General features: G+C 38.1%; 1 protein-coding gene across 6 annotated transcripts in view; it reads right to left on the bottom strand.

Annotated features, from left to right (window-relative positions):
* The window catches only part of UBR5 (ubiquitin protein ligase E3 component n-recognin 5), a 138461-nt gene that overhangs the window by 61261 nt on the left and 56070 nt on the right, over positions 1-21130 (bottom strand). For 4 of the 6 annotated variants that reach the window (XM_047728548.1, XM_047728550.1, XM_047728549.1 and 1 more), the window contains exons 6-14: positions 18877-19066; positions 18519-18678; positions 17778-17927; positions 15723-15934; positions 6203-6319; positions 6009-6119; positions 5220-5374; positions 4314-4431; positions 547-731 (exon numbers count right to left, since the gene is read on the bottom strand). In XM_047728548.1, the coding sequence (XP_047584504.1) occupies positions 547-731; positions 4314-4431; positions 5220-5374; positions 6009-6119; positions 6203-6319; positions 15723-15934; positions 17778-17927; positions 18519-18678; positions 18877-19066 (1398 nt within the window). The remainder of the gene's footprint in view (positions 1-546; positions 732-4313; positions 4432-5219; positions 5375-6008; positions 6120-6202; positions 6320-15722; positions 15935-17777; positions 17928-18518; positions 18679-18876; positions 19067-21130) is intronic. The other 2 variants (XM_047728552.1, XM_047728553.1) reach the window with 1 other exon arrangement.

The following is a 21130-nucleotide window of genomic DNA, read 5'->3' as shown; positions in this document are numbered from 1 at the left end:
TTAACTAAGATCTATGTATCTAGCTCCCCAACAATAAGATTCTGTGTGTGGGTTCCACACAATTATGTGGTATTTCTGTTTGCATATCCCTCCAACCCAAAAATTTACAAATCCTTTATAGAATTTCCCTCCCCAGCAGATTAACTTGTAAAACCCTTCCAAAGATGAAGACAGAGATGAGACATTAGGTAGAAATTAAGATGATTACACAGGGAGAGAGAAGGGCAAAGTTGGCTTGATACGGGTAAGGCTGAACACATTATTACTGCCACAACCCCATGGCAAAGGACACACTCTAATGAAAAAACAAAGACACCAAAAGAGATCTCTACATGGTCATTCCAGCTGAACACCAAGAACTATAATATACAAATATTAACCAAGCTGCAAACAGTAAACTTGACCGACTCCTTTCAAAACTCTTAGGCATCCTCTTGAGACACACCATGCGAGCACTGTGCACCTGTAAGTCAGCCTTGACTAGCTCCCTCACATATAGAACAAACTAGAAACTGGTATAAAACCATGATTAGTTAGAGTACTTACTTAGCTTCAGTAGTTTTGCTAGCTTTGTCCATGCTTTTCAAGCTCTCAGGAGATCGAAGTTGGAATCTGCAGCTATCATTCATATTCCAAACTGACTCCATTAAAACACCAACTTTAGGAATGCCAGCACTAATTGAAAAAGCAACTGCTCCAGCATGATAAAGAGGATTATTTCTTAAGCATACCTAGCATACAAAAGAATCACCATCAAAATGACATAATTTTAAAACTAGAAGAATTGCTTCCAATGTATAAAAATACAATATATAAAAGTGTTATTTCCTAGGTTTTCCAAAAACAGTCTTACCACCAACAATAATAATGCTGATAAAGCACTGTCTTAAAGATCTCTATCAAAACAAAACAAAACAAAAAACACAAAAACCCCAAAACAAAAAAGGTCTCTATCAAGAATTTGTTCCCAGGGACAACTGGGTGGCTCAGTTGGTTAAGTGTCTGCCTTCTGCTCAGGGAGTCCCACATCCCACTCCCTGCTCAGCAGGGAGCCTGCTTCTCCCTCTGCCTGCCGCTCCCCCTGCTTGTGCTGTCTGACAAAAAAATAAAATCTTGGGGGGGGGGGAGAATTTGTTCCCAAAATTAAGGAGCAATAATAATTCCAGCACATTCGCTAAGAAAATAACACCTTATGCAACAAATTAATTTCATGCAACCAATATCCTGACCATTCTGCTATAAGGAAATAGAAGAGAAATAGAAAAGAAACTTTTTTTAAAGGCTGGCATTAAAAAAAAATGTGAACAAAACAATTACACTTTTTGTTGTCTTCTTATAATTTGAAATTACTTTCCTAATTTGTGATGCTCTACAGTATTCAGGCTCTCTTAATTTCATCTCTATGGGTATTTCTTTCCCCCAGAAGACTATAGTTTTCTACAAACCAGAAGTTTCACTGGATATTATGGGTTTTTTTTTCTTACATTAAAAAAACAATTTGTTAACATCAGTGTTAGAAGTTAACTGAGTTCAGGACTGAATAACCTAAAACTTCTCACCTCCGAGGAGCACCCTCAGGTCACACTCCAAAACCAATACCTGCAGGGTGGCCCCGTCACATGCACCAACAATAGTTCCAAATGAGAGATAAACATCATTCCGGGAAATCTCTCCTTTCTCCAACAGCTCAGTCTTACTGACATTCTGTTCAGTCATCCAGTAACTAAGGATTATGTTGTACTTGACACTGGCATATGTGAAGATCATGTGCTTGGTGGTTTTTAATTAACCATAAGTGACACAGAAGAAGGTGAAACAGGGGAGCTGCGTGGCTCAACTGGTAAGTGTCTGCCTCGGCTCAGGTCATGATCCCAGGGTACTGGGATCGAGCCCCATATCGGGCTCCCGCTCCTCAGCGGGGAGCCTGCTTCTCCCTCTCCCTCTGCCCCTCCTCCCCACTCATGTTCACATGCTCTCTCTGTCACTCACTCTCTCAAATAAATAAATAAAAATCTTTAATAAGAATGTCTGTATTTGGGGGGCGCCTGGGTGGCTCAGTCAGTTAAGCCTCTGCCTTTGGCTCAGGTTATGATACCAGGGTCCTGGGACTGAACCCCACATCGTACTCCCTGCTCAATGGGGAGTCTACCTCTCCCTCTCCCTCTGCTGCTCCCTCTGCGTGTGCTCATGCTCACTCTGTCAAATAAACAAAATCTTTTTCTAAAAAAGCCTATATTTTAAAGAGAAATGTGATTAAGACATATTAGAAGATATGTTGTTTATTAATGTCCTCCTATAAAAAAATAAATGCACCTTCAAGACAAGAAGGTTTGTATTCAGGGTCCCACATATAACAAGACATCCCAAGGAACCGCTGCTACATACATACCTCTCAGTTATGGACACTCTAAATGATCAGTGCCCTCCCTGTTCTGTGGCTGTGACTGTCTTTATTCTCTAGTTTTCCAAAGCTTTAAAACAAATCTTAGCTCTACCACCAAAATATTTAATACACCACTACCTCTCAGCAATTTAGTGCGATGCTATTTTAAAACTTTTTTTTCAGTACATCTTTAAATTATTTTTTCTACCCTCCTTGTCTATAGTAACGTCATCCTACAAGCTAATAAGGCAAATGCTAGGATATCCTGCTATTATGTGAGTCCAGTGAACAAGGAACTTTGAGAACATCAGAAATCAGAACATGGACTAAACAGGAAAAGGGGAGCTCCTTAAAGAGAAAAATGTGTCCAAAGCAACTGACATAAATAATGAAGGCTAAACAATAATTTCAAAATAGTGGATAATCACTGAAAACTTCCTAGCTGGGAGGCTAAGAAAGGAGTCAGAACAAGACAGCCACAAATATGACCCCCCCCCAACAAAAAAAGAGACATAAACAAAAATGGGTACATTTAAGCTGGGCTTTGCTGAAAAGTCACAGCTAAAATGGTGACGATTTTTTAAGACATAGGGATTATAAGTAATACCACCTTGTGATGAGAAAAAAACAATTGAAGGGAAGTGCAAGATGACAAAATTAGCATCACCCTGCGTAAAAGAAATAAAAAACTGTCTAAGTGATAGGGATTTTAAAGCTTTAAAACATTTATTTCAGCATTTGCTACAATATATGTATATGTATATACAATATATGTATCAAGTTTTATCCTGAAGATAAAACTACTAGAGAACCTAATGAATGAGAAGTATAACAACAGTTCTCAAACTCTTTTGGTCTCAGAACCTTTCTCCCTATTAAATATTACTGAGGACTCAAAAATCTTTTGTTTATTTGGGTCCTATCTAGTTGGTACTTAATGTATTATTAAAACTGAGAAACTTTGGGGACGCCTGGGTGGCTCAGTGGGTTAAAGCCTCTGCCTTCGGCTCAGGTCATGATCCCAGGGTCCTGGGATCGAGCCCCGCATCAGGCTCTCTGCTCAGTGGGGAGCCTGCTTCCCTCTCTCTCTGCCTGCCTCTCTGCCTGCTTGTGATCTCTGTCTGTCAAATAAATAAAATCTTAAAAAAAAAAAAAAAAAACTGAGAAACTTTAAAATATTTAACAGTAATAAACCCCAAGTTAATAGAAACAATTTTATGAACTACAACTACATTCTCAAAAAGAATAGCAAGGAAAGTGGCATTATTTACATTTCTGCAAATCTCTTAATATCTGATTTAACAGAAGACATTCCCATGTCTGCTTCTACATTCCATCTGTTATGATACAGCACTTAAGACTCAAGTGTATGAAGACAATTCAGCTTCACAGAGATACGTAAACAGAGGAGACAGGACTCTGCAGATTCCCTGAAAGAATGGAGAAGCCAGCAGAAGTCCTCGGAGCACACTCTGGTCCACGGAGGTACTGGAAAAATTACCTAACTATAAGATAGGCACGTAAGACCATCTTAGACTCAAACAATAGAAACTGGTAGAAACAGAGACCTGACGAAGCCTCCTGCCTTAGGCTGACAACATCCCTGAGAGCAGTATCGTTCAAACTGCCAGGCTGTTTATTGCCTGCTGATGTTCAGGCCATACCCTCCAACAAACTGAAGGAACGTTTCAGGTAAGAAGATCCCAGTGGTTCTTAAAATTAGGCAAATCTGGGAACCCTGCCTCATTGGGAAACCTACTGACACTGGGGCAGAAATCTCTGTTAATCAGCTACTGAATAAAGAGCATATACATGCTACTGGAATCCGGTACTCTGAATGACATTCATTTGTAAAACTGCTTACAGGGGAAGAAAGTGATTTTGAAGAGAAACAACGTCCCTTAAGACACGTTTCATTCTAATCACTTACCTGGGTACCAACAGTAATGTTCGGCATTGAAGAAATACCAGCACTAGATTTTGGCTTTTTATTTTTTGCTCTAGCTTTCTCTAACATTTTTTTCCTTTGACTAAAAGGGACTACACCCCTGAAAAAAAAAGTATAAATTGGTCAAACAAGCAGCAAAGAAGCCTATTAAATAAATTTGAAATTACATATATTACAGTATTTTTGCTTCAGAATAGTATTAGCATGTACAACTTATCCTTAATACCTTGATCATAGGTTTAACACATAACTGGATCCTTTTTATTAAGCCTTCAGGGATTAAAATTTACAGAAAATTCATCACCCAAAATTTTCTTCCAAACAACTATATCTCATTAGTAGATTCCCCTATATAATATTTCTGCCAATGCAAATTTACTACTAACTCCTTAAAACACAACAGAAAACACATTTAAAATCCCTAACAGTAAAAGAATAATTAAGGAAGCCATAGAATATTCATCCAATGAAATACTTCAATAACCTTCAAAACTGTATTTTAAGCAATACTGTTGAATGAAAAAAAAGCCTGAAAAAAATACCCTAAAGGCTATGCTTCCAATTATGTAAAAGCAAAGTACATACTTACGTACAGGAAAATAAGATTAAATACTCCTGAATTCTAACAGTAGTTATCTTTAGGTTGTAGGACAGTAGGTGATGTTCGTTTTTACTTTATACTTTCGTAAAATTCCATAATGATAGTCACTAAAGTATGCGTTACTTGTAAAACATTTTAAGGGTTTTTTTAATATTACTTTGCTCCATAGTGAAATTTCCCTCCCCAAGAAGCATCATCTTTTGACCAACCTTCCACTACTCAAAGCACCTATCTATGCACCTAAAAGCATTCACTGATAAGGGATTCCCTCTCCCTATGATACTCACCACCAATATAAATTGTTTTCTAGCTGGGCGCAGGTATAAAGGGCACAGCAATGTAAAGACACGATCCGTTCACCCTGAAGTTCTGAGTAAGTCTGTGCAGTGTGCTCTAATTTAGAAGCCACGGAACTTAAAGTTTCATCCACCCACGTAGCAACCTAAAGAATAAAATAATAAGGGTTTAAATAATAAATAAAATACAAGTAATCTGTTGAAAAGGATGTGGTCAAAACTAGGAAAAGGCAGACATACTCTATGGACTGGAATTCTAAAATGCTCTGTTAAATGCCAGAAAAATAATTCAGAAAAGATTCTTAATTAAGACTAGAGCCTAAAATATTTTCTTCATACACATAAATCAAAGCAGCAGTTATTGAAATGAACGTTTGAAGCCATCTCTAAGAAATTCATCAAAACTAAACATTTGCTTTAACAATTTTCAAAAGAATTTAGCATTCGAAAGCCAAACTGCTAACCCGAGGTATAATACCCCATACTTTCCCAGTCCATCTCTTCGGCTCTTCAGTAGCTCCTCTTTTGTCAGCCCTATCTTGAATGTTGTTTCCTTCCCTTAAAGGACAAAGCTCCCCGCCAAAGGGATAATATAATATAGGGATAAACCAGCAACAAAAAGATTATACATTAGATTACTCTCTTAGGTTTGAGATGCTTTGTGTTTGTGGATCTAGTTAGAAAGACAGAAAATGAAAAGATGGAGAAGGGGCAGGGAGAGGAAGAAAACCAAGAATTTAAGCGTGAAATGTTTCTCAAGCAATGCCCAATGTTCTGTACCTTGTTATTTTCTGTAGCTACAGTCGCTCTTATGCTATTTGCAGACAGCAGGACTATTTTTTCATTGGTTAGCCCCAAAAATGTTGCTCGTGGATGATGTAGTGAAGGATTCTTTAAAAGTATAAGAAACAGGATTACCATTTTGTGTGTCAATATGTAGCACTATTCAATGCAGCTTTAATATGATAACATACCTGTGCATTTCTGTAAGGCTCAGATTCACTCCACTTCCACTGATAAAGTTCTCCTTTACCGCTGACAGCCAAAAGCTCAGAATATAGAGCCCCAATACAGATAAATTTTGTTCCATCCTATAAAGTGAAAAACAGTACAAGAGGATAAATATAACAATCGCCAAACCTAATAATGGCTTTAATCACTTCATCAAACCTGGATTCATTCTGTGAACATGTAAATCACACCTATGCCAAGTCTTCAGCACAGCCTGCAAGACCCCGGCCCTGGCTGCTCCCTGAACTTGCTCCCTGTACTCCGGGCACATGCGCCTCCTTTGGGCTCCTGGACCACGCCCGCAGGACCTGCCAAGTCCCTGGTATTCTCTTGCCTTGTTTCTTAGGTGACCCAACCCCTCTCCTTCATCAAGCCTGCTCAAATGAAACATCTGACCACACTGCCTACAAAACCACCACTCTCATATTCCGTCTCCTTACTCTACTTTCTTTTCAGGTGATGACCTTTCCCAACTTGACATACTGTATTATTCATTGATAGTTTATTCACTTAAATATAAGCTTTGTCTGGTCCACCCCCATAGCCCCACTTCAGAGAACAGTGCACAGAGTAGGCACGCTCAATAAATTGCCAAATGAAGAAACAACAGTAAGAAGCTTAAGAAGCTGAAGCTGCAGCTGGAAGAGTCAAGTGTCAAGACAGAAGACTGCTTCCCTCTAGGCTCTTCCAAGCTGTTGAAACAAAGGCCTACATTGTTGTTTTTTTGTTTGTTTGGGGTTTTTTTTCATATATATATATATATATATATATATATATATATATATATTTAAAGGCAGAAGTTCATTTAATGTTTTAAGGTAAAGCACATGCCAGGAGTTCAGCTTAACAATAACCCCCAACACTCGGACCAGCTTCACTCCAGAGTTCAATGCAAATAAATTCTAAAAATCTAAGACAATAAATGTAAATGAGTATCAATAATATTTTTTTCACATTAATATGTTACTACGATCCGAGTCGTGACGCTACCCAGAAATCACAGAGCGAAACTTGCCAGGTAAGAGACTTTTGGTTATACTTTTGCTACTGGTCTATACACTGCTTCTCTTCGGAATTCTGGCTCTGAAGTATGCTGAACCAATGTCGTCATTCTGCTTTCCTGTCAAACTCCAATCTTATCTGGTCAGATGGGCGCACTGCTAAGCTGAAGCCTATGAAGTCAGCCACAATTTATAATGTAACTACAGGTTATGCCGCAGCGGTGTACTGAAAGAACATGCATTTTAATCTTCCCTTTTAACAACATCAGCCCTATTTTCAAGTCATTCCACAGAGGGATGGGAGATCAAATGTGAAGTTCTACAAGTTAACAATTCCTCTCCTCCCTTCGCCACAGGGGTCTGAAAAGTGTCATCGACTCTCTCCAAGGCCGCTTGCTGAATCAAATCCTAACATCTCCACCTCACACTTCCTTAGCCTTCTTTGCTTAAAGGATAACAGAATCTGATCCCGTGAGCCCCTAACCGGGATCCAACACTTATCAAGCATGTGACTTTGGGTAGGTTTTATAATTTCCCTGAACCCTCTTTCTTCACCTCTAAGGAGGAGAGGATAAAAAAACCAAAGACCGCTAACATCCATAAGGTACAAAAGCACAGAGCCCAGCACGAGTAAGTGCTCAAATTCAACTGTGGTTCCTCGGCCCCCAACTTTACCTCCTACTCACCCAGAAAAGAACAAGCTTGCTGAAAATGCCTGTTCTTCTTGATTTGTTTAACAAAAAAACACCATTCTCCTCTCCTCCCCACCTTCATTTCAGAAAAAGCAGCATCCTTCTTTCTTATCTAAAGGTAACCTCCACACATGAGCTGTAAGTCTCTCCCATAACCCCAACAACCATCCCAACTAATCTTTCTTTCAGTCCTACTCATGGTAAAGTGAATTGCTTGGCATATGCTTCACTTTATCAGCTTTCACTCAGAGCTAGAACCGTACCATATCAGCCTCACGAGTTTAATTAACCCATCTTCTCTTTAAGCTCTTCCAACCATTTGACCCTGTTCATCTGTTCTGGAACCTCTCCTGTCCCTTATTCACAGGTCACTACTCCTTAGTGGTCTTCTTCCTATTTTCATGGCTACTATCTCCATCTCCTTCCTACCATCATGCACTCCCTGCCCCAGATTCTGTTCTTGTCCCTTTATACAAATTATGCTCCGCTCTCAGCCTAATGGACAGCAGCCACTGGGGCGCCAAATCTCTCACCGCCACACTAATCCCGCAGGAGTTATCTACCTGGATGCTTGAAAGCACCCGAACGTCTATAAAATGAATGTATCATATCCTTCAAAGCTGCATGCCCTTGGCAGGCCCTCTCCATGAATGACATCCATCACCCACCCTGTAACAGAAGAGAGACATGACAACTTGGGCACTCTGTCACCTCCTCCTCTTCTCTCTCAACAACACAGTGACGAGTGAACCAGAGCTGCCTTTGCCTCGGATTCCTCAGATTCTCCCCTTCCTTGGTCCCTGCTGCCACTACTTTGCTTGAAATGCTCACAATTCCTTGCCACAGTTCTACCAGTCTCTGAAGAGACTCCCGATTTGTGTCCTCTTCCTATCCTTCTCCCACGGTGCCAACAATGCTCACCTCGTAAAAAATAAATAAATAAACAGAAACCCACAATTTTCATCATGTCACTTCTCTAAGGACTCTGTCTGCTTCCTAGTGACTCCAGAACATCTTAACCCTGTGGCGGGTTGCCTGGGGTACTCGCAGTCTTGCTCCATCTTGTCCTTCTCCTACTCCCTACTACATGCAGTAAGTCTGAATTTCTCATTGTTCCACAAATACACCATGCCCTTTCATGACTCGGGCCCCATGCCTGATATGTCTGGAATGCCTCTGCATCTTGGTCAGTGCCTACTTAACCTTAAAAATGCTGCTCGGATATCATCTCCTCTGTGAAGTCTCTGCCAAATCCCTCAGGTGGTATTAGTCATTCCCCGCTGTGAACCCCGAGCACTGTCCGCACGCCATCAGTCTACCACTGATCACATACTGTGAACACGTGATGCTGCATGCGAATGTCTGTCTTCCCCACTGAATCCCCTGTGGGAAGGTCTGCACCATAGTCACCCCTACACTCCCACAGGTCAGCTTGGCACATGGCACACAGCAGGAACACCCGGATAACTGAACGAACAAATGAATTTTAACTCCCAACTTCTCCAAGTTAAAAGGCCTTGCCAGAGCAGTATAATCCTAAAGCAAATCATCCCTACGGCAAGAGTATGGTGCACAAGGGCCCTCAAAAGTAACTTACCTATATCCTCCCAAGATAGGCCAGGGTTCCCCAGGTTAAGTCCTGAATGAGCTAACTGAACTCCAAAGGCCCTGAAAATCCATTATGGACAATGTGGAAAATTTGTGTGTCCAATCATAGGAGGATGATGGAATAATCACCTATTGCTTCTGCCCTTATTTAGATTCGTTATGTAAGGAAATACAAAAAAAAAAAAAAAAAAATCAAGCACAACACAAAAGAACAGTATTTTAGCTCACTCATTTCATAATGCCATAGAAAACATTGTTTTTATTATTTTAATGAAGTAATAATGGCTGCCTCTGAGCAAGTTGGGGCCTGCTTCTACCCAACAGGAAAAAGTAGATATGCATGTTTCCTTAAAGATTAGTAGTTTGCAGCCCTCTTTTTTTTTTTTTTAAACAAAAATCAAGTCACTAGTGGTTGAAGTACTCAAAAAATTTCCAATTGTCTGAAGGACACTAAGTAATTGAACTGAGGTAATCAATCAAACTAGAAACTGTCAAAAATAAGATAGGAATTACCACCTACAGGCCAAAACTTGCAAAGCACATAGTCCAGCAGCATGAATACCGCAGACCCCATCTACATTTTGTGACATCAATTTTGAAAAAGTTGGTCTTTCTATTCCTAAACCTCTCCCAGAAAACGTGGATTTTACCTTCTTCTTTTTCGTTTAACTTGCCTACTACCAGCCAACACTAGCTTTCCCAGTAAGTACCAGCACCAACAGGAACGTACCATGTATTAGCTTGAAGTGGATGGAATTACAACTAAAGGTCACTCCGTGGAATCTGGTCAACTGTGTTTCCTCACACTTCATTTTTCCTTCCCTAGTCTCCTTATGCCTGCCTTCTTTCCCTCTTTATGACCGTTTCTGCTTCTGCTCTTATTTCATTATTAAATTGCATCTGTGACACATTAGCTAATTCTTAATAGGTACTACTACCTGGAAGCTTCCAAGTGTCAATAAAACAACAACAACAACAAAGACCTCCCGCCTCTCAACCTGCCCTTCTGGCACCAGGCAGGTAAAGCAGTATGATCAACAAGTTTGATCCACCGCCTGCTCCAGCAGCTGAAGCAAGGAGCCAAGTGTCCTGGGGCTATTTGCTCATACCACCACTCACGGAAACAGAGACTCACATGCAACTCTACAGCTCAAAAGACCGGTGTGAATCTAATTTCCTTCCTTCGCTCAGACCATATGAAAACGAGTCCACAACGGTAAGGAACGGGGCTGCAAATTAACAGCACCGGCCTGCCCCACCCGGTGTTTCCTTCGTCGCCCACCACACGACTCTCACCACAGGCTTCTCTCACAATTTGCTGAAAATAAAGGATCAACTGAAAGCATCTGTCTGTTATGGGGCACAAAGCAAAGTTTTTATTTTTATGTTCAGCTTCAACAGATTTACTCAGCACGGATTTCTGTGTAACTTTACTCCTTCCTCTCCCTCCCACGTCTCTTCACTCTTATCTGGGGATTCTCTTGGTTAAGTCTTTCGTGACTGGAGCTGCATCTTTTTTCCCTTATAAGTCACCTCAGATTCTTGTTGGAAGTAGGCTGGCATAAATATATATATACTTACATTTTGCACGTAGACATTCAGCAACATAAATAAATTTCTAGTCTGAGAAAAGTACATTTCAAAACAACTGAAAAGTGACATGAAATCATGTGAGATAACCACCTAGTGGCAAGATTGCATCTTCTTACCAACGTAACTGAATTATCACAGCTACTTCCAGAAATACAAAATATGAAAAGCAAACAGCAAGAGGGAGAGAAATGGGGGACAGCAGAGTGTTGGGAAGGGAGGGAAGAATGATGGATGAAGAGACAGGAAGCCTAATTAAGAATGTTGACATTCTTGAGTAAAATGACTCAAAAACTAGTATAAACTTAGCTACTTCAACTATGACCAGGATCTTGGACTTAAAGGCCTTCCCTCCATTTCTCCCTTAGGTATATATGGACTAGACTACCCATTAATTTCCTATTATGCTATATTACTATCGTAATGAAATGTTTTCATCTCTTGCATTTTATAGTCCAGTTAGACCAAGGACACGGTCTGTATCTCTTTTAGCTTGTGCCCAACTCTGTACCAGCAGAGAATCTGGCACACAAAATACAACTGCCACATGGTCCCACTTGGAATACCCACTGGGCTCCTACCTTTCTATGACCTACAGAAACTACCTGTTCAGTGTGTAGAACAGGACCCTGCTTCTCCTTCCTCTTTACACTTTACATATACTGAGTCATTTACCTCTTATAACAATCTTACAACGTAAAAACCATTACTATCCCCATCTTACAGATGAGAAACAAAGGCCCAGGGAGGTTAAAGGGCTTGACCAGGGCCACATGGCTAGTAAGTGGCAGGGCCTGGATAGGAACACTCCAGTAGTCTGGCTCTAGAGTACACACTCTTAGCAACTGCTCTGGCCTCCTGTGGTTCCCCAGAGCCTCTTCTACCTAATTCTACAATGGTACTTACTCCAGAGCATTAACATCATTGTTCTGCTTTCTACAAAACTCTTACCCTAACACCTAAGCAAAAGGCCTAACAGAAAGTATGCATTGAATCAAGGTTATTAAATTAACACTGACTGAATGACCCTCACCTCTGTCTTCATGGAGCTTTCAACATCATATTTTTTAAGATGCTGAAAAATGAGTAAGGGAAAAAACTTTTATGCCTTTTTAACAATCTTTTTTTAAGATTTTATTTATTTATTTGACAGACAGAGATCACAAGTGGGCAGAGGGCAGGCAGAGAGGGGGGAAGCAGGCTCCCCGTTGAGCAGAAAGCCCGATGCAGGGCTCGATCCCAGGACCCTGGGATCATTTTACTTTTCGATACCCTGCTTCCAGTACCCACCAATCTGTTCTCTGTATCTATGAGGTTGGTGTTTTGTTTTGATTTGATGATTCTAGATATGAGTGACCATACAGTATGTCTTTCTCTGAATTATTTCACCCAGCATAATGCCCTGGAGGTACCATCCATGTTGTCATAAACGGCAAGACTTCCTTCTTTTTTATGGAGGAATAATAATATTCAAGTATATATGTGAGTATATGTATGTATTACATCTTCTTTACCCACGACCCAATGATGGCTATTTAAGGTTATTTCCATATATCTTGGCTACTCTACATAATGCTGCAATGAACATAAGGGTACGTGCATCTTTTGGGGTGTTTTCATTTTCTTTGTATAAACATCCAGAAGTGGAACTGCTGGATAATATGGTAGTTCTATTTTTAATTTTTTGAGGACCCTCCCTACTGTTTTCCATAGTGTCTGCACCAATTTACAGTCCCACCAGCAGTCATAAGCATTCCCAAGTATGTTCTTACATATACTAGTTTTGACATTTAGCTCAAAGAATAACTCGTGGAAATATTTAAATCTAAGGTTACCTAAAATATTTTCAGTTCAAGATTATACTGCAAAAGGTTTTAAAGAAATGAAAAGAGAGCACTCACTCCACTATTAAAGGAACTAATTTATCAGGCTACAAAATGGTGAGGATTTTGGAAGAAGGTGCTGTTTCTCTACAGAGGTGTTAGGAAAGTCAGTATTAATCCACATAATTTACCAATGGAATTTCTCATGAACCCTTACAAAACACAGAGTGAAAATACTATGCTTACTACCCAAACTTACAATTTAAAAATACTGAATTAGGTCATTTCTGAAATTACACTGGGAGGCATTCTTTGACCCCCCTCACTCCCCTCAAAAAAGAAAAAAGAGAAAGACACTACTTTTAAGTAGTGTGTGCTGACAACACTTTATCTCCCTGCACTCTCAACCTGACCCTGGATCACCTACCAAGCTGTCCCCCAAAACCCTTGTACTTCTAAGGGATCACCACCTCCAATTAGGGGGGACCAATACGGTCCCACATATTACCTATTTCTGCATGTAGTATTGATCTTATGCCCCTTCAAGATAGTTCCTCATGTTGTCTGAAAGTTAGCTGCAGGCCATGTCTTTTTCACTTTAATAGCTCTCTGCATTCTCTGAGGGTAGCAGTCACCCTCATATCACTGATTGGTACTTGCTGATAACTGTGACAATGCTTAAAAGTTTGATTAGGCTTAAGCTATTTTCTTTCCCTAAACTGTTATTTTTGATGTCTAAATTCCAATCATAAGCTAATAAAAAGTGGATCTTTTCCAGTGACATTTTTTCTTATTTAAATTCAATTATTGAACATATAATGCATTATTAGTTTCAGAGGTAGAGTTCAGTGATTCATCAATCTTATAAAATACCCAGTGCTCGTAACATCATGTGCCCTCCTTAATGTCCATCACCCAGTTACTCCATCACCCCGCCCCTCTCCCCTCCAGCAACCCTCACCTGTTTCCTACAATCAAGAGTCTCTTATGGTTTGTCTCCATCTCTGGTTTCATCTTGTTTTATTTTTCCCTCTCTCCCCCCATGATCCTCTGTTTCAGTGACAATATTTTAAATAAGGTATTTTATAGAAAAAACGCTATAGGTAGGATATACTTTGTTTCACACACTCCTATTCCTCCTTCATTCAATAACTAAACATGAAGGAAATAACACACTAGTGTGTTTCATGATGTACTTATTAACTGTCTCTGAAAACAAGCTGTACTAAAAACACGCCCATCAGTAAAGACCAACAAAGCCTGGCTAAATCTATGAGAGCATACACTGGCCAGGAAAGCAGCTTGTTAAACTTGTACTGTTTAAAATACTTTCATTCATCAAAAATAATACATGATAAAGAAGCCCAGACTAATATATATGTGATGGCATTATTAAAACAAAATTCTTGAGTCCTCTATTACTTCCTGCCAACACAGGAGGAGAGCCAACTTAATATGATCCAGGCAAGAGAAATAGGAAACACAAAACAATGTACGGAAAAGGGGAGGGGGGAGGCGGGGGGGGGGGGGACGCCAGGGAAGAGGCCTAGGTTTAAATCACCTTCTACCATATGGAATGAAAGCAGAACTTAGGATATGTCTAGTTTTATGGAAACAAGAGAATGCCAATTCAGGGAAAGTCTGTCAGCTGCCAAAAAAAAACAGAATAACCTTTTGCTTACAAAGAGACTGATTAAAATGCATGTTCCTTCTTGCATTCAAGCTTTCCACATGAGCTGAATACAGAGGAAAATAAATGAACTACATCAAGATTCACAATTACTATAAAAGATAAACAAATTCAGAAAGCTAAACAATATTTTCCTTTAATACTCCGAATTCAAATTCAACTTCAAAGAAAGAAAAGAAATCCCTATCAGAATCTCTGTATCTGCTAGAAATTAACCTCAAAGTTCTTACGTTCTTTTACTTTACTTCTACTTAAGAAAATTTCCTACCCACTGGCTCTGGAAATAAGAAAAAGGCACATCAAAAGAGAGACAGAAAACATGGCTTCCTACAGGAGCCGTTACCAAGCACCTACGACATGAAACCTCCATGGCATTAACAGGATGTAGATACTCTGCTTCAGACGCGGCAGTAATGTATTTTTAAAGATTCAAATAAACTTAACAAATCCTGGATGCTTCTCCTCAGGATGCAGACCAGAACTCCCTCAGGATGCAGACCAGAACTCCCCTAGTCCATTCCTGTTCAGACAGCTTTGTCTCCCACGGCATTTAGAGCAAAGGGTCTGTTGGAATTCACTGCCATGAAACAGGACAGCTAACTAATCAAAGAAACACAGATCCCTAATCTTGCCCTGACATGCATCCTTGTATCAATGACCATGAACTTGCCCCAGAGTAACTGGGGTTCACTGACTTTACAAAACAAATTTCTACAAAGGGCCATCAATTATTGGCAAAATTATCACCAGAAAACAAGTCCTGAAACAGAATGCTGATGTGTTATCTGGAACTCCGAGCCCTATTTCTCTGATTTACTTCGTCAAGCAGGAAAAACAAAAAATAAAACAAAAAACCTAAATAATAGCATCACTGAGCAGATCTCACTAAGATGACTCATACAGTGCCAAATAAAGATGTTCTAGGTCTATCTTAAAACAAAACAAAAATACCCGTTTTTACGTCTGTGTGTTTAAATAATGGTAATACAAAAATCTGAAGTAAAATAGAAACCTTTTTGAGGGGGTGGGGCTTGCCAGGAATCCATTTAAATGGAAAGGGTGGGAATTTTTCCAAATACCTTATCAGGCCACCACTGCAAATCTTCTCCTAGAGATACTGGACTTTGAACCGGTGTATTCTTCTTATCCATGTTGGGCTCTCCTTCTTTACTGGTGGAACCCCTTTCATTATCAAATGAGGCTCCATCAAGCCACCTTCGCTCACGTAAACGTAAAACGGATTCACGTTCACGCAACAGCTCAGAGTCTCTCTCTAAGGGAAGAAGGAGAACTGGTATGCAATTGGGTCACACCAGTGGGATAAAAGTAAGCCACTCTCTAGTAAAGACCCTTCAGGATGCAACTAACAGCAGTTTATCTACTCACAAAAATTTAATGTAAATGTGTATCTAGTAAGCCTGACATGCAACATTCAAAACATTAACTCTTTCAAGTGAAGGTATGAAGATTATAAACTAGTATTTTTAAGCACTATATGTAGAGGCAGATTTTTTTGAATTCCAACTACATGTTTTTAGAGCAGAATTACTTTATTTTAAACTGGATTTTTAAAATGGAGTTCAAAATTTTTGGCTTCCATTAAAAATGCTTACCATAACTTTATTTATTAGAAAATACGCATAAATTAGAATTTCAACACGTTAGTTACATATGTAAGCCAAAAAAGAGTATTTGTTAGAGTGTCTTCAGTTATCAAAAAACAAAAACAAAAACAAAACCCTACACATACAGGGAAAAAATGTGAAAAGGCTAAAATACAAATCCATTAACGTTAACTATAAAAATTTTTATAATTCAAGGCCTTGTTTAATTTTAGAGGCAGATCTTCATGATCAGTCTCATTTACACATTTCTGAGAACCAGACAAGCTTCTTTTTTTCTTTTAATAATCTTTACAGAAAGATTTCCTTACAAAGATTGCTTCCCCTGCAATTAGCCTACAAACTCTCTGAAACCAGCTTTGTTTTCGATTTGTTTTTGGTTTTGTTCTTTTTGTTTGCTCATACATTATTTATTTTAAACAGGTAATCAAAATATACTTTCCAGGACTTGGATAAGGACTAGAAACAGTATTATTAAATTGAACCATATGAAATTGCCATCCGTACAGGTCAAATATGGTCAAGTACCAGCAATTTCATATGGTTCGGATAAAAAATAATGCCTACACAGAATGACCTACAGAAAAGCAAAAGGGAGAAATTTAGGAGTTATTTGAGCTCAATATTGAATATTTGAAAATGCAATACTTGATATATTTAAGGCAATCAAGTGTGGATTTATTTAAAAATATTTAAAGCTATTACATAATAAGTTCAATATATTAAAAGATCATCAAAGATTTGTTATTTTTTAAACTTTGCTTTTAAGTACTAGATATTTGCAGCAAGGTCTTAATATAACATGGCATCTTTTCTAGTTTACTAATAATCAGTAAGTAACATATAACCGCTTCTTCTATGTTACTTCAATCAAGCAGTTTTACATTCTGGCAAGTAAAAATACTGATTTAATAAGGTTAAAATACAAGCTAAATCTATACCAACAGACAAAAAGAAAGTCTTAGATTTGTATGATTTCAAAATCTTCTAACCTCTACTATTTACTATACCTTTGAAGGATTTCAAACTTTTGAAAATAACATTTTAATAAGATAATCATTTTCACATATTTATTACTGACCAATCCCATTCTATTAAATTTTTTCATATTTCACTCTTCCAGCTAACCAAGATTTAAAATGAACAGAATAATCACTGTATTTTAATCAAATAAACTAAAGAGACTTGTTTTCTGAATGCTGCATGTCACTGTAAAGTAGAATTCTGCTTTTAGTTCAGAATCCATATGCCTAATTAAAAATATAGGTAGGTAAGTCATAACCCTTGGTAAGTTTTCCACAATGTTGGTAAGATCATCTCTAAAGTAAAGTACTATCTGTGGCTCTTCAAAATCAAAAATAACTAGTTTAATACCAAAGCACTCAAAACACTAATAAGTAGTAATTTATTATTACATAATTACTGTAATATTAGAGGTTCAAACACAGTGAATTCTACCACTATCTCTCTGTACAGCCAGCCAATGATCACAAAGAAATAATGCAAAATTACCTCGAGATGAGCCTAGCCTGGAAAGTGATGAACGACGAAAAGAAGGGTAACCAAAATAGCTAATGTCCTCAGAAAACATGGCATCGGCATCAATAATGACACTTGGGTGGGCAGAATGAATGTCAGCATCAAGAAGAGACATAAGATCCTCTATAAACAGAAACAAATATAAATAAAGCAGATACGGAAAATATCTATAGACCATTGAAAGGTCTCTGAAAATTAAATAAGATAAAAATGAGATGCTAACTACTGATATACTCTGAGGAAAAAAGGTAATAACTACCTAGGAAATAAAGTTAAGGTTATAGACAAAGATTTTAAAGAGCATGAAATGCATGATCGCCACTTGGGCTAACTACTAGTAATCATAAGGAAAAAAAAACTAATATATTTGTAACAGCACAAAGATAATGAATGCAGTTAAAATCTAAATAGAGTTTTTACATATTCAGTAATAAGGGCATCAAAAAACAACATCCCAGAGTCATCTGTCAGCCAGTGATAAAGACAGGCACATACATCCATGTCTCTACTGGAACCAAACACAAGTTTACTGAGCAAAAACATTTCTCATTTTCCCTTAAAAGTATTTTATGATCAAATTAAACACTCCAATGAGAAATATCTACCACTTTGGGAAAAACCATCAGAAAATCCACTGTACTTTAAAATTCCATTCCCTAGTCAAAAAAGTCTCTTCCTTCAGAGAGGAGAAAACCATGATGGTGATCCACCAACCTCCAGGCAAATAAGATTCACTGGCTGTATCATCCCCATCATCTCCATCTTCATCATCCCGGCTAAGTAAATTATTTACAGCAAGGTTTACATCAAGATTTGTTCGTTGAAGTTCCCGAATAATGACACTTCTGGATTTGCCTTGTAAGACAACTTGGGCCTGAAATAAAAAATAAAGAAGACTGCTATGCTAATTCTCTTTTGCTTACACTTTTATCAAAATCGGCTTTCTAGGCACAATGACAGTAAAGCAGTATTTCACAATCCATGGCTATGAGCCAGGACGATAGCCCAAGATATTCAGTTAAATCTCATCCTATTCTGTTGCCTTATGTGAAGTGTTCTACAGGATCTCTACCTGTGAAATCAGCTCCTCTGGAATGACAGACGCAGGAATAACCGGCTGGGGCTGACTGCCCAGAAGCCCAGATCCTCGATCCCGTCCAGTCCGAATGACCCGGGTCTGACGGCGGGAATCTCGAGCTCCAGCTGATGACCTACCAGAGGATCCTCCTCCACTTCCACCTACTCCAGAACTCCATCGACTTCTAAATAATAAAAAATTTAGAGAATTAGCATTTTAAACAATCACTCAGAAAAGTTCACCTTGTGTCTCACTTTCATTTCTGTAAGTGAAGACAAAGCTATTTGTCTGAATACATTTTACAGTATTTTAATAGAACAAGGTAATATAACTGAGCCTTATAATAAAACTGATTCAATTTTTTAAATAATTACACGTAAATCCACTCTTTAGAAAGGTATATATCACACTTTTGCATCTTTTGAAATCATGTTTTGAAGCTCCACATACCAAGTATTCCTAGTCACTCCTAGAATGAGTTATAGGACACACCTTGCCTCTTCATGAAACACTCATCAGACATTAACTATCAACAATGTGTTACACAAAAAGTATAATTCAGAGTTTAGGACTCAAACTGCTTTGCATGGAATGAAACATTCATTTGCAAAGGTATCTATCCATTAATATTTAGCACTATTAACTACCTTGACCAAAAAGAACCTACTATTTAAAATAATTAGTAATTTTTTCTTAAGTATGAGAAAACTTAGAAAGGGCATCCTTTTCCATCTTCAGTTTCTGCCCCCAACATAAGCATTAAGGATCTTCAGATCAACTAAGCTAGATAACCATAAACAATTGCTTTTCTGCATTCAATCGGATCTTAAAGAAAACATTCCCCGAAACCACATTAGCCTTAGAAATGATGAGTGCCAGTCTCTTTTACCAAAAAAAAAAAAAAAAAGAGTATAGTTGATGCCTCTTTAAAATCAATCTAATACTTGAGATCATTCGATCTAGAGAAAGCTACTTTATTCTTAACTACTCTTCACTGTACTCACCTAAGACTGAGACCTTCAACCTCCCACTGCAAAAAGAATTAGTTTAAATTTGATTTTCCAAGTCTCTTTCTCCCTTAAAAATGTTTGACTATACACACCATAACAATTCTCAAATTAATATACAAATATTCGATCTCTTATCACTTAACTGGAAAGCCCAATCTCTGTCTAAACAAAAACAAAGAAACAACAAAAAAAACAAAACAAAACTTTTAAAAGTTTCCACAGTAAAATGGAAAAAAAATCTCCAGAAAACCTGGCATGTGTTACCCTTATTGATGGCTTTCTACCCTCGCTGATGTACTCTATTGCTTCTGTGTATCTGTAACTACAGCCTGAGAACCACCCAAGATAATTCTAGAGAAAAACAGTATTTTGCATTCTCAGGGCTACAGTGTGCACCATTATTTCATCTCAGCTGTGTACCAGATTTCATAATTGTAATGGTAATGACCATTCACAGACCAAAAGATAAACAAAGGAGCATTAGAAGTATATTCCATTAACAAAAAGGAAATTAAGAAAACAATTCCATTTATAATAGCATCAGAAAGAAAAGAAAAAAAAAAACAAAAACAAAAACCTTAAGGATAAACCTAACCAGGGAGGTGAAACTTGTATACTGAAAGCTTTCAAACACGGCTAAGAAAATTTAAAGAAGGCACAAATAAAAAGACACAAACCTCATGTTCATGAACTGGAAGACTTAATATTGTTAAGATGTCCTTATTACTTAAAGCAACAGACTCATTCCAATCACTATCAAAATCCCAATGGTATTTTTTTACAAAAAAATAAAATAAAATAAATATTTTTACAAAATATTTTTTACAAAAATATAAATTCATTCTAAATTTCATGTGAAGTCTGGAGAGACTTCAGGAGCCAACAATTTTGAAAAAGAAGAGAAACAAAATTCTAGAGAACTCATACTTTGTGATTTTGAAACATTATTACAGAACTACTGGCATAAAGACAAATAAACAAAGGGAACAGAATAGAGAGCCCAGAAATAAAATCTTGCATGCACCGTCAAATGATCTTTGACAAGGGTGCCAAAACCACTCAATGGGGAAAGGGCAGTGTCTTCAACAAGTGATGCTGGGAAAATTAGTTATCTCTATGCAAAAGAATAAAACTGGCCCCTTATGTTATATCACACATATCATATATCACACGCAACAAAATTCCTAGAAGAAAACATAGGGGAAAAGCTTCATGTTAGATCTGGCAGGGATCTTAAG

This window comes from Lutra lutra, chromosome 4 (assembly GCF_902655055.1).
Source record: "Lutra lutra chromosome 4, mLutLut1.2, whole genome shotgun sequence".
Lineage (NCBI taxonomy): Eukaryota > Metazoa > Chordata > Mammalia > Carnivora > Mustelidae > Lutra > Lutra lutra.
The sequence above is the reverse complement of the archived record's forward strand: the minus strand, read 5'-3'. Positions and strand labels throughout refer to the sequence as shown.